This window comes from Pelophylax lessonae (assembly GCF_965119305.1).
Source record: "Pelophylax lessonae genome assembly, chromosome: 6".
Lineage (NCBI taxonomy): Eukaryota > Metazoa > Chordata > Amphibia > Anura > Ranidae > Pelophylax > Pelophylax lessonae.
Window position 1 is genome coordinate 259,017,722 of NC_138773.1, and position 14,436 is coordinate 259,032,157.

At 46.8% G+C, this 14,436-nt stretch overlaps 1 protein-coding gene across 1 annotated transcript in view; it reads right to left on the reverse strand.

Moving 5' to 3' along the window:
• STK39 (serine/threonine kinase 39) overlaps nucleotides 1-14,293 on the reverse strand; it is a 647,523-nt gene extending 633,230 nt beyond the window's left edge. The window contains exon 1 of the mRNA XM_082260316.1: nucleotides 14,110-14,293. Coding sequence (XP_082116442.1) covers nucleotides 14,110-14,200 — 91 coding nt within the window. The 5' untranslated portion in view covers nucleotides 14,201-14,293. The remainder of the gene's footprint in view (nucleotides 1-14,109) is intronic.
• Between the last annotated feature and the right edge of the window lie 143 nt (nucleotides 14,294-14,436).

Consider the following 14,436-nt stretch of genomic DNA (forward strand, 5'->3'; position numbering starts at 1 on the left):
ATCGGATGCTGATGGCAGCGGGTGTCAGGGACATGTCACCGCTGACATCCGCTGCTCCATAGGGCTGAATGGGGCATCCGATCAGATCCGCCTAAAAAACTGACAGGCGGATCTGATCGGAACGCCCGTGTGAAAGAGCCCTTAAGCTCTGTTTGCATTGATACATCATTACATGTATTTTTTTTCAATACTAACAATGTATCTAAATTTGACTAGGTATCAGCTTCTAGCAGTCCCTGCACAGTAGAGCACAGACTAAAAGCGGGAGAAACAGCCAAAGGAACCAATCATTAACATGCTTATAGAAGGAGAGAGCAGAGTGCCAGAGAGAGGAACTCCATTCTGCTGCTTCTCTGTTTTCTCTCCAATCACAGGCTAAAGGAAAGAGAAGACACGTAATTGTTATTAAACTGCAGCAGAGAAAAATCGGGTCCCTTGTACTTCCAGGAAGGGCTGTGCTGTGGGGCGGGGCTGGGTAAATCCCAGTTTTGGATGGACAGAACTAAGAATCTTTTGGTAGGTAAAATAGCTCCAAAACATGTATCCCATCTGTGTATTTACCTATCTGCCTGTAATTTTGCTTTAAGAAAGAAAAAGTGCTTTACCATATAGTCAATAATAAGACATTGTAAAGCGCGAGGGCGATGTGGAAAGTGAGGTGACCCAGATCAACATGATTTCCTTTTATTCATCAGCACAAAGATTAATTAGAACTTTCATTATAATTACACTGTGAATAATTTTTGAATAATTTTATTTTTTATCTTAATTATTTTTGAACATGTCTTTTCCTATTGCACACTGTCATTGCTCTCTACATTGACTTACTGAAGCCCGTATGCAGGAACGCTGTCCATTTTACTACAGGTCACTGGAAGATTGTTATACCTCTATCCTATCCATCAATATTAGACACTTTAGGCCCCTTGCACACAGGGCATCTAGCCAAAAATGCCAGAATTCTAAACATTCATCCCTGAGCACATAGAACCCTAAGGCTAGGTTCACATACAGTATCTCACAAAAGTTAGTACACCCCTCACATTTTTGTAAATATTTTATTATACCTTTTCATGTGACAACACTGAAGAAATGACACTTTGCTACAATGTAAAGTAGTGAGTGTACAGCTTGTATAACAGTGTAAATCTGCTGCCCCCTCAAAATAACTCAACACACATCCATTATTGTCTAAACTGCTGGCAACAAAAGTGAGTACACCCCTGAAGTTAAAATGGGCCCAAAGTGTCAATATTTTGTGTGGCCACCAATTTTTTTCAGCACTGCCTTAACCCTTTTGGGCATGTTGTTTACCAGAGCTTCACAGGTTGCCACTGGAGTCCTCTTCCACTCCTCCATGACGACATCACGGAGCTGGCAGATGTTAGAGACCTTGCCCTCCTCCACCTTCCGTTTGAGGATGCCCCACAGATGCTCAATATGGTTTAGGTCTGGAGAAATGCTTGGCCAGTCCATCACCTTTACCCTCAGCTTCTTTAGCAAGGCAGTGGTCATCTTGGAGGTGTGTTTGAGGTTGTTATGTTGGACTACTACCCTGCGGCCCAGTCTCCGAAGGGAGGGGATCATGCTCTGCCCCAGTATGTCACAGTACATGTTGGCATTCATGGTTCCCTCAATGAACTGTAGCCCCCCAGTGCTGGCAGCACTCATGCAGCCCCAGACCATGACAGTCCCACCACCATGCTTGACTGTAGGCAGGACACACTTGTCTTTGTACTCCTCACATGGTTGCCGCCACACACGCTTGACACCATCTGAACCAAATAAGTTTATCTTGTTCTCATCAGATCACATGACATGGATCCAGTAATCCATGTCCTTAGTCTGGTTGTCTTCAGCAAACTGTTTGTGGGCTTTCTTGTGCACCATTTTTACAAGAGGCTTCCTTCTAGGACGACAGCCATGCAGATCAATGTGATACAGTGTGCGGCGTATGGTCTGAGCACTGACAGGCTGATCCCCCACCCCTTCAACCTCTGCAGCAATGCTGGCAGCACTCATACGTCTATTTCCCAAAGAAAACCTCTGGAAATGACGCTGAGCACGTGCACTCAACTTCTTTGGTCGACCATGGCGAGGCCTGTTCTGAGTGGAACCTGTCATGTTAAACCGCTGTATGGTCTTGGCCACTGTGCTGCAGCTCAGTTTCAGGGTCCTGGCAATCTTCTTATATCCTAGGCCATCTTTATGCAGAGCAACAATTTTTTTTTTCAGAACCTCAGGGAGTTCTTTGCCATGAGGTGCCATGTTGAACTTCCAGTGACCAGTATGAGAGAGTGAGAGCGAAAACACCAAATTTAACACACCTGCTCCTCATTCACACCTGAGACCTTGTAACACTAACGAGTCACATGACACCAGGGAGGGAAAATGGCTAATTGGGCCCAATTTGGACATTTTCACTTAGGGATGTACTCACTTTTATTGCCAGCAGTTTAGACAATAATGAGTGATGATTTATTTTGAGGGGACAGTAAATTTATACAAGCCGTACACTCACTACTTTACATTGTAGCAAAGTGTAATTTCTTCAGTGTTGTCACATGAAAAGATATAATAAAATATTTACAAAAATGTGAGGGGTGTACTTTTGTGAGATATTGTATGTGTGGGTGGTGCCGCTGCAGGACCCGCACAAATACTGACAGCCGCAACCACCCACACAGAGAAATGCAGGACCCACGGATGGGTGCCATTAATCCTATTCGCACACCGCCTGCACTGGAAATCGCACCCGTACTGGAAACCTCGGTTCCTGTGCAGGCTGCGATTTCAAAAATAGTGCAGGGACTTTTTCCCTGTGTGTCCCAGGGCACGGCTGCCATTGCAAATGAATGGGCTCTCATTCCCACGCAAACCACGGCTGGTACAGGTGTAAAGCTACCACTCGCTGCAGTGTATTTCAGCTTACCATAGACTTTGAAAGGCTGCTGGGCTGGACACTTCACTTGTGCCTACCAGCACTATAACACTAGGACAGCATGCACAGGGGCGCGATGCCCTGCAGGCAACGGTCTTAGGCGTTATTCCCACTAGCACTGTCAACCCTGCGTTAATACACATTTAGAGGACATTTTGAAATGAATATAAAGGAATGTGAGGATTTTCAGTGGTTTACCTGTGTGTAGGTGCAGTGAGTTTAGCTGCATTGAGGGTTTTTTAATACCAGATGACATCCAGTATGTTTTTCTTCTGCATTAAAAATGCATGGACAGTGTTTAACATGGATTCCAATGGGCCTAGTTCACACCAGTGCTGTGCTTTCCAGTACAGTCAACAAAAGTAGAACATGTTGCATTTTTTCTGTATGGCATGCAGCAAAACGTATTAAAAATGCACTAGAATGCACATGTCCTCAATTGTCTTCAATTGAGATGAAGAAAAAAAGATGGGAAAAGAACGCATCAAAAATGCATAAAAAACACGGATGCAGAAATGTATCTGGAATGCAGAAATTGTGGTGTGAACCGGCCCTAAGAGAAAACAGAATTCTAGGATCCAATTAGACACTTTAAACACATCTAAGTTCATGCAAAGGTGTGTAAACATGGTAAAAGCAGGAACTTGATCTGTACAACCACACAAAGGGCCGTCTGTGGCCACATGGGATGCACTTGCGAGTGCATGTCCCCAAAATGCAGACATGTGTACATTTGGAGACACGCATCCACACCTACAGGGGTGTCAAATTGCCATACAAAGGGCCATCTTTACTAGAGATCGACCGATATAGTTTTTTTACCGCCAATACCGATATTTTGGTTATCGGATATCGGTATCGGCCGATATCTGCCGATATTTTCGGACATTAAATTTTTTTTTTTTAATGTCTACAGGTACTGTGGTGGAGGGATCTAGGGGTCTAAAAGACCCCAAACCCCTCCTCTGCACTTAAAGCATTCAAAACGCCAAGTTTGGCTGTTTTGAATGCTGTAAGAATTTGAATTTGGCGCGGCCAGTGCTGACATGACATCACTTCCGGGTACTCGCCAAATTCAAAGAAATGGAGACTCAGTCAGACGGCGGCGGTGAAGGTAGGATGCCCGGGTCTCCCGGTGGGACAGGAGACCTGGGCGAGCCGAGGAAGGAGGCAGGAGTGGGGGACATCCCCTCCCGCTCCTAGAATGAATGCCGATCGGCTTCTCAGCCGCATCAGTTGTCATTACAAGACAGCCGACCGTCGGCTATGGACATCGGTACCTGGGTGATGCCTCTAGCTGCAGGCATCACCCCGGTACATGCACTTTCCCAAAATATCGGCAATATCGGTAAATCAAAAGCCGATTCCGATATATCGGGGAAAGTCCATATCGGCCCTTTTGCCGATAATCGGTCGATCCCTAGTCTTTACCCACACGGGATGAAAATGAGGGTTCGGGTGCGTGTCCTGTCTGCACCTACAGAGCTGTCATAATGAGACCAGTGGCTGTGTTCATGCAGCTGTTGCTTTCAAATAGACATGAATGGGGCCGCCTGCAAGCAGATGCACGTCACTTGTGCATTCCATGTGGACAAAAACTGCCCTTACTACGGGTTTACGGATGGGTACGCCCATGTGAATGAGGCCTAAATGAAGAAAAAAAGTGATCTGAAAGACAAAATAATTTCTACTAATTCTGCATTTAGAAAAGCTAAACGCAGGAATGCCAGTGCGAATGAAGCCTTATAGTGCACGGTCTGCAGAGAGCGCTCTAGAATGATAAAACAGTAATACATTGCTATGAACGATTTATGAACGAGGATCATAGCCCTCCTTGAGTTTCCACCTTAAATCAAAACTTCTCCCAAAAGGGGACATTCTGCTATTCCTCTCTCGTCCCCCATCTCCCGCCATATTTGGAACAAATTTTTTTCTTGAGTGGGGGGGGGGGGGGTAGTTTTGAAAGGTACCTGTTCCCATTTTCGCTTGGATCAGCCCCCCTTTTCTCTGAACGCAACCTTCTGGGACATCTCAAAAGGCTGAAGGACCATTCACAAAGTGCAGTGAAACTTGCGTGTGCGCAGTGGGCAGCCAGCTGTGAAAGGAGTCACAGCCAGTTGCCCACAGTAAACATGTCCCTGCCGGAGACCCAAAGTCCAGTGAAGAACCAATGTTCTGTCAGATTAGGTAACGGAAGTGACAGTCCCTCAGCTGTGCATTCCACCGCTACCAGGTTTGCTAATCTGACAGAACACCTACAGTCAGAAGGCAGCAGCGAACATCTTACTACACCCAGTTATGTCTTGAATTTCAGAGTAATTTTAGCAATAAGTGAGTGTGTATAAATATAGTATATTGACATCGGTGATGTTGTTTTGGAGGTTTCACTTTGAAAGCCTAAGGCCCCTTTCACACTAGTGCGACTTGTCCCGCGATTTTGGACCGCAAAATCGCATGACAAGTCGTTTTCCATTATTTTCAATGAGCCCCATTCATATCAATGCGTTTTGAAGTCGCACCGACTTCAAAGTAGTTCCTGCACTACTTTGCCACGATTTTAATGCGTTTTGAGGCATATAACCTTGCCATTGCTTTCAAAATCGTGTCAAAATCGCGGCAAAGTCGCGTCAAAATCGCGCCGTCAAATTGCAGCAAAATCGCGGTAAAATCGCGTCACATACGTGTGAAAGGGGCCTTAAGGTTTAGCGCTGAGCAGTGCGGGGTGTACCAACATGGCCTCCGCCACCTTCCTACTGCTGGCGTCCAGCTGGCTTCAAAATGTAACATCAAAACAGCATCACAGATGTCAATACACCATATTTATTTATATACACTCACTTTATTGCTAAAATTACTCTGAAATTCAAGACATAGCTGGGTGTAGTAAGATGTCCGCCTTCTTACTGTAGGTGTTCTGTCAGATTAGCAAACCTGGTAGCGGTGGAACACATGTGCTGCTGACGGAACGTCACTTCCGTTACCTAATCTGATGGGTTCACTATTCTGACAGAACACCGGCCTAGGTTAAGGCACTGCTGGATCGTGGGACAGGTGAGTGTCTATTATTATTATTTTTTTTAAAAAGGTCAGCAGCTATAGTTTCTGTAGCTGCTGACTTTGAATTTTTGCAGAACTGACTGAAGAACCTCCTTAAATAAACCTTCCTGCCTCAAATGTTAAAAGAGGTAAAACCACAGTCAACGTCCAATCAGCAGAGAGCGGCTTATCACCAAGAAGTCAGCATGTAAACATTACATCAGTTCTAAATCTGTGGTTTCTCTTATCGCAGTGTTCACGTCCTAAACTCAGCAAAACAAAAAGTTTTTAAAGCCATCACATTGCTGCTGCAAGCTCCAGATAACCTACAATGTGTGCGTTATCCGTTCAGTCATATCCGACTCTCAGTGATCCTATGGCCCGCTCTCTGGGCACCATATCCGATAAGCTTGAAAGCCCTTTTCATGCAATTTTCTAGGAAAATTCTTTCGCAAGGCAGGTCTTTCCCCAACCCTCCTCATTTGCACAGACTTGGGACTGGCATGCAGAATGTGATAACCTATGTGCATAGCCCCTTTGTATACACATACTAGCGCCAATTTAGGCAGGAGCCAACTACCCTACCAGCATGCCTTTGGAGTGTGAGAGGAAAACCCATGTGAACACAGGGAGAGCATGCAAACTCCATGCAGACCCTATGACTGTACCAGAATACACACACCAGTTAGGAATGATTTTGGTTTCTTTATCACATGTAAACTCCCTCAATTTATTAAAATGTGGTTGCTAAATAGAAGGGACATGGGCCCCAAAATTAACTAATAAAATAGTGATGATGGACAGCAGAGCCATATTTCAATGGTAAGAAGGAATTAAAAGGTCAGTATATGCATCACTGACATTTATATTCTATGTCAATGCTGAAAAGCTGAGCCCTCCTGCAATCCCCCTCTGCCTCAACCATTTAAAAAAGGGTGGAAACCCATAATTTTTTTTTTTTTTTGCAACCTGAAAGAGAAACACATAATGAGCTAGTATGCACCGCATTCTAGCTCATTATGAAATACTTACCTTAGAACGAGCCCCCGCCATGCCGCCCGCTTACCTGTATGACAGGCGACATGTCCAGTCGCCCGTCTTCTGGGATCGCGGCATCCGGCCATCTGATTGGCCGGAGCCACGGTGACGTCACTCCCGCGCACGCGCGCGTGAGCCGACGGTCACGGCTCGGTGCTCTGAAGAAACGGCACCAGCGGCCGTTCCTTCAGAGCGCATGCGCCAGTGACGTCACTGGCTGCATGTAAGGTAAATATCTCCTAAACAGTACATGTTTAGGAGATATTTACAGTACCTATAGGTAAGCCTTATCATAGGATTACCTATAGGTACAACTTGCAGAGGAGGGTTTACTTCCCCTTTAAAGGGGTTGATTTACTAAAGGCAAATAAATCAAAAATCATAAACGATATCCATGCTAATGAGAAGGGGGCCTAAGACTAGATTCATACTTCAGCATGAGCATATGTTTGGTGTATTTGTACAGGTTTGATGGTTTTTGTTTTAGTCAGTAGAAAGCTAGTTACTAGAAGAAGGTAGAAACCATACAGAAAATGCCAGTTACGTGCATTTTTCAGGGTCTCCTATTGAAGTCTATAGGGACCAAAAACATGTAACTGTCCGAAATAAGTTCATATACTTTTTCGAGTAAAGCCCTGTACACACGTAAAGATTGTCGGCTGTAAATATTCGGCCGACGACCGATCGGCCGATTGTAGGCTCGTTAGTATGATGCTTCCGACAGCCGACAGCGCATTTTCGGCCGAACAGAATCTGTCGTACAGACTTTAAAATTTTTGTTGTCCGTCACCAGAACGGCCGATTGTTCGCCAGTCAGTACAGATTTCGACCGACAGACCGCAGATTTGCAAGACTGGGCATGCTCAGAAAAGAAAAAAGACAAGGAAAGTTAACCATCACATGACATCACTTCTGCAGTCGGCTGTTGTTGGCCGACAAAATTCGTGTGCAGTCTTTTGCAGTTTTCAACAGACACAACAGCCCTGGACAAAAGACGGCCAATCGTTCGGCCGACGATCGGTACGTGTGTACGGGGCTAAACAAGCGACACAATGCTCAGGAGTGAATGACACCATAGGATACAATTCGAATAGTCATATCAAGCACTAAAGAGCTTCTAGAAAAGTGCTTCAAATGCTCAGGTGTGAACCAGGGGTTCAACTGGAACCTGAGAAGGTGGGGGGGTACCCACACATTATGGCAGCCCTACCTTTTAGCTTTCCCCCCTCTAGTGATGACCCATCACTGTGCTGCCATGCTTTCAAATTCTTTTTTCCAGACTAGTGTCTTCCTTCTTTTGCTATGGAGCAGCCACTGATAATAGAACTCCCAAGTATGCACACTGCAGATATACAATCCTGGCACTCAACTGAACTCCCAGTTTCTGTATGCACTCGCCTCAGCTTCTCAGTACACAAGTTTTTAAAAATTAGTATTAGTAAAAAGGGAATGCTGTTTTTTTTTTTTGTTTTTTTGCAGAATCGTCATGCAAAGGGGTTGATTTACTAAAGGCAAATAGACTGTGCACTGAGCAAATGGCAGTTGCACTCTGCAAGGGCAGTTGCTCCAGAGCTTAGTAAATGAGGTAAAGCTTCACCTTGTAAAGAATACCCAATCGCGTGCAAGGAAAAACAAAAAACTGCGTTTTTGCTTTCACATGATTGAATGATGGAATTCAGCAGAGCTTCTGCTCCTTTACTAAGCTCAGAAGCAACTGCACTCATAGAGTGCAACTGAACTTTGCAAAGTGCACAGTCTATTTGTCTTAAGTAAATCAACTCTAAAGTCTCTTCCGCAGCTAGTCACAATTGGTCACATTCAGCTGGACTTGTTCTCTAACAGTGAAGAGATTTTACAGCTTTGCCAAGCAAATGCAGCTCGGCTATTTAAAGTAGTTGTAAAGTCAGAAGGTTTTTTAGCTTATTGCATTCTATATATTAAGATAAAAAGACTTCTGTGTGTAGCAGCCGCCCCAGCACTCCCTAATACTTACCTGAACCCCATCTCTGTCCAGTGATGTCCACAAGTCCCTCGGCCATCCAGGACTCTCCCTCCTGATAGGCTGAGACACAGCAGCAGCTCTATTGGCTGCTGCAGCTGTCAATCAAAGCCAGTTAGCCAATCAGGAGAGAGGGGGCGGGGCCGATTGGCAGCTCCATGTCCGAATGAACACGCTTGACTCGGGTGCTCTCATAGAAAGCTGCTTACTGTGGGGGCACTCGACAGGAGGGAGGAGCCAGGAGCACCGAAGAGGGACCTGAGAAGAGGAGGATCTGGGCTGCCCTGGGAAAAACCAACTGCACAGAGGAGGTAAGTGTGAGATGTTTGTTATTTAAAAAAAAACGAGACTTTACAATCACTTTAACTGGAGAAGTGGCTTGGATAAGCTGTGAAATGTCTTCAGCATTACAGAACAAGTCCAGCTGAATGTGACCACCTACTACTAGATATAAAGTACTACACCCACCACTAGTGTAAGGGAGTACTGCACTGACCACAAGTGTAAGGGAGTACTGCACCAACCACTAGTGTAAGGGGGTACTGCACCCACCACTAGTGTAAGGGGGTACTGAACCCACCACTAGTGTAAGGGGGTACTGCACTGACCACAAGTGTAAGGGGGTACTGCACTGACCACAAGTGTAAGGGAGTACTGCACCGACCACTAGTGTAAGGGAGTACTGCACCAACCGCAAATGTAAGGGGGTACAACACTGACCACTAGTGTAAGGGGGTACAACACTGACCACTAGTGTAAGGGAGTACTGAACCAACCCCTAGTGTAAGGGAGCACTGCACTGATCACAAGAGTAAGGGAGTACTGCACTGACCACAAGTGTAAGGGGGTACAGCACTGACCACTAGTGTATGGGAGTACTGCAATAACCACTAGTGTAATGGGGTACTGCACTGATCACAAGAGTAAGGGGGTACTGCACTGATCACAAGAGTAAGGGGGTACTGCACTGATCACAAGAGTAAGGGGGTACTGCACTGACCACTAGTGTAAGGGAGTACTGCACCGACCACTAGTGTAAGGGAGTACTGCACCGACCACTAGTGTAAGGGAGCACTGCACTGACCACAAGAGTAAGGGAGTACTGCACTTAAACATAATGGACTAGGTGGGACTTTAAGTGAGACCCAAGCAGGTGGTGCCCGGCGTCTCCATCCCTATAACAAGAAAAAAATGAGGTTGAAGGAGGTGCATGGAAGTCAGCCAGCCCCCAGTCTGATGTACTCACCCTCCAGTCTGTCACCAACCAAGTAGGCCTGTCTCTTGATACAAAGAACAGGGGTTTAGTTGACACACATTTGCAAACGCATGTGTAAGCTGCAGAGCCACTTCAGGGCACCCTGTTAAATCTGCACACTCCTAATTTAGTGTCCTCACATTGGAAGCACATGGCTGCTAATGGATGGATGGGAGAACAGGTGAGAGGGAGACAGCCCAACCTCCCCCAACCCATCCCCATCCACGACTGGCTGTTGTCTCAAACCTCAAATAACTAAGTTGTAACAATGGTACAAACTGGAAAGGACCAGCTGAGAAGCATTACACCTCCATCCCCTTGGTGGATGCAGTATAAAGACAGATAGGGATTTTTATATATGGGGAAATTAGGGATTGAAAGGCATTGTGCTTTACAGGCCATGCCCCATATATAAAATCCCTATCTGTCTTTATACTGCATCCACCAAGGGGATGGAGGTGTAATGCTTCTCAGCTGGTCCTTTCCAGTTTGTACCATTGTTACAACTTAGTTATTTGAGGTTTGAGACAACAGCCAGTCATGGATGAGGGTGGGTTGGGGGAGGTTGGGCTGTCTCCCTCTCACCTGTTCCCCCATCCATCCATTAGCAGCCATGTGCTTCCAATGTGAGGACACTAAATTAAGAGTGTTAGGACTGCAGATAAAACAGGGTTCCGTGAAGTGGCTCTGCAGCTTTCACATGCGTTTGCAAATGTGTGTCAACTAAACCCCTGTTTTTTGTATCAAGAGACAGGCCTACTTGGTTGGTGACAGACTGGAGGGTGAGTACATCAGACTGGGGGCTGGCTGACTTTCATGCACCTCTTATAATCCTTCAACCTCATTTTTTTTAGGGAGTACTGCACTGACCACAAGTGTAAGGGAGCACTGCACTGATCACAAGAGTAAGGGGGTACTGCACTGACCACTAGTGTAAGGGGGTACAGCACTGACCACAAGAGTAAGGGAGTACTGCACTGACCACTAGTGTAAGGGAGTACTGCACTGACCACTAGTGTAAGGGAGTACTGCACTGACCACAAGTGTAAGGGAGCACTGCACTGATCACAAGAGTAAGGGGGTACTGCACTGACCACTAGTGTAAGGGGGTACAGCACTGACCACAAGAGTAAGGGAGCACTGCACTGATCACTAGTGTAAGGGAGTACTGCACCGACCATTAGGGTAAGGGAGCACTGCACTGATCACAAGAGTAAGGGGGTACTGCACTGACCACAAGAGTAAGGGAGCACTGCACTGATCACTAGTGTAAGGGAGCACTGCACTGATCACTAGTGTAAGGGAGTACTGCACCGACCACTAGTGTAAGGGAGCACTGCACTGATCACTAGTGTAAGGGAGTACTGTACTGATCACTAGTGTAAGGGAGTACTGCACCGACCATTAGGGTAAGGGAGCACTGCACTGACCACTAGTGTAAGGGAGTACTGCACCGACCATTAGGGTAAGGGAGCCCTATATCGGCCACTAGTGTAAAGTGGCACTGCACTGACCAGTGTAAGGACGTTTTTTTACTCCCCTTTTTGCAAAAGTGTTTAGGCGCATCAAGCATTAATTTAGTAAACACACCTAGCCCTTTAGCACGCATTTAGGCGCATCAGGCATTTTATTTTTGCAGTGAAACGCTCCTCTCCTGAACGTGCTAGCACTGTTTTTTTATTCTACCTCTAAATGCCTGTAAAGGCCTCTGTGTACTTGGACACCTAGGCTAACACAGAGGGGTGTTTAGAGGCAGACAAAAAAAGCAAAACGTCCTTAAAAGTGGCATTTTTGACACCCACAGTGCATGAGGCCTAAGAGCGCACTTTTCTATTACAACCAGTGTAAGGGGGCATTTTTCCATCAATCACCAGTGCGACTGGGTGCTTTTCTGCTGTCCACTAAGGGAGTCCTGCACCGATCACCTGTGTAATGGAAAACTTTTCACTAACTACCAGTGTAACTTCTCTCTTTTCCTTGGATCATAAGTATAAGTGGGCATTTGTCTGTTCACCACTAATGTAGTAGAGCACTTTTCCTCCAATTACAGTGTAAGGGGACAACTTTCCACCAATCATCAGTGTAATGGGGGCACTTTTCCACCAATCACCACTGTAAGGGGGCACTTTTGTACCAATCATCAGTGTAAGGGGGCACCTTTCCACCAATCACCAATGTAAGGGGGCACTTTTCTACCAATCACCAGTGTAAGGGGGCGCTTTTCCACCAATCATCAGTGTAAGAGGGCGCTTTTCCACCAATCACCAGTGTAAGAGGGCGCTTTTCCACCAATCACCAGAGTAAGGGGCACTTTTCCACCAATCACCAATGTAAGGAAGCACTTTTCCACCAATCACCAGTGTAAGGAGGCACTTATCCACCAATCACAAGGGTAAGGGGGCACCTTTCCACCAATCACCAGGGTAATGGACACCTTTCCACCAATCAGCAGTGGAAGGGGGCACTTTTCCATCCATCCTCAGTATAAGGGGGCACTTTTCCACCAATCATCAGTGTAAGAGGGCACTTTTCCACAAATCACCAGTGTAACTGGGCGCTTTTCCATGGATCACAAGTATAATTAGGCATTTTTCCACTAGTGTAACTGGGTGCTTGTCTGCTCACTACTAATGTAAGAGGGCACTTATCCACCAATCACCGGGGTAAGGGGCACCTTTCCACCAATCAGCAGTGAAAGGGGGCACTTTTCCATCCATCCTCAATATAAAGGGGCACTCTTCCATCAATCAGCTATGTAAAGGAAAATGTTTCCATCGATCCCCAATGTAAGAAGACACTTTTCCACTAATCACCATTATGAGGGGGCACTTTTCTCCTGATCACTGGGGTAAGAAGGCACTTTTCCATTGATTACCAGTGTTACTGGGCACTTTTCCATTGATTACCAATGTTACTGGGCACTTTTCCATTGATTACCAGTGTTACTGGGCACTTTTCCATTGATTACCAATGTTACTGGGCACTTTTCCATTGATTACCAGTGTTACTGGGCACGTTTCTACTGATCACCAACACGAGGGGGCATCTTTCCAATGATAATCAATGCAAGTGAGCAGAGAAAAGTGAGGGGAAACCCAACATGTTAGAGTTGTTCCCAGAAGAGGAGGTAAGGAGAAGTCTTCTAATGGGGACAGCCATCCCTCTGACCTCTAACTTCTTGTTGTGTCTCGGGGACAGGAAGTGAAGGGAAATCTCCCCAATGGTACACAGACAGTAAACTGTGACCTGGCATGGGATTTAACCCTTCTCTCCTCTACCTAAATAAACTTTTTGGGAAAGGTATGGATGTTCTCCCCAGCATGCAGACAGGAGGAGGGAAGAGACTTCCCAGCCATGTCAGGTGAAGGCCCCATAGCTGGGAGGAGGAATGTACACACAGGGCCAGTGGTGAAATGTTACATTGTGTCCTGTGATCCCTGGGCTCTGTCCTTGGGATAGGATGATGTCCTCTCCTCCAGCAGTGTATGAGGGATCCGGGATCCGGGACATACAATGGGGTGTAGTAGTAGGTGTGATCTTAAAGGGACCCGGAGGGAGTGACAGCAGAAAAGTCTACTGCCGCTGCTGCTGCAAGGTGATGCAATGGTCGGGGAACTTTCTCCCGGCTGGTGGTGATGGGATCGGAGGAAATGGGGATTTGTAATGTGCAGCATCACTGCAGTGACAGCTGTGCCGGGGGAGAGATCGCAGCAGCGGACCGGGGAGGAGGAGGAGGAGGGAGGGGGAAGGAGGATGCCGGTAGGCCCCATGTCCTGCTACCTGAGTGTATGACAACCTGACATACGAGGCGCCGCTATGGGGGGGATTAAAGGCACTGACCGATCACCTCCTGGAGTTCGTAGCTCTCCCTGCAGATTGGCCACCCGATCTGCTGCTGGCTGTGCACCGGGGACTCCGTCTGCTCTGTCATGGTGCTGAGGAGGGCGATGCTGCGGCTGCCGGGCACCTCTGCTGCGGACTGCCACTTACAGCGGGCTCAGTGACAGGCGGGCGGCACCGGGGAGAGGAGGGGGCGGGCAGGGGAGGGGCTTCCTCCTGGGTGACAGCAAACGGGGAAAGGGGCGGGGCTGCCTGAGCTGATGATACACCGCCTGTCCTGACCGGCAACCTGTGCGCTGCGGAGGGGTCAGAGCCGACCCACCGGGC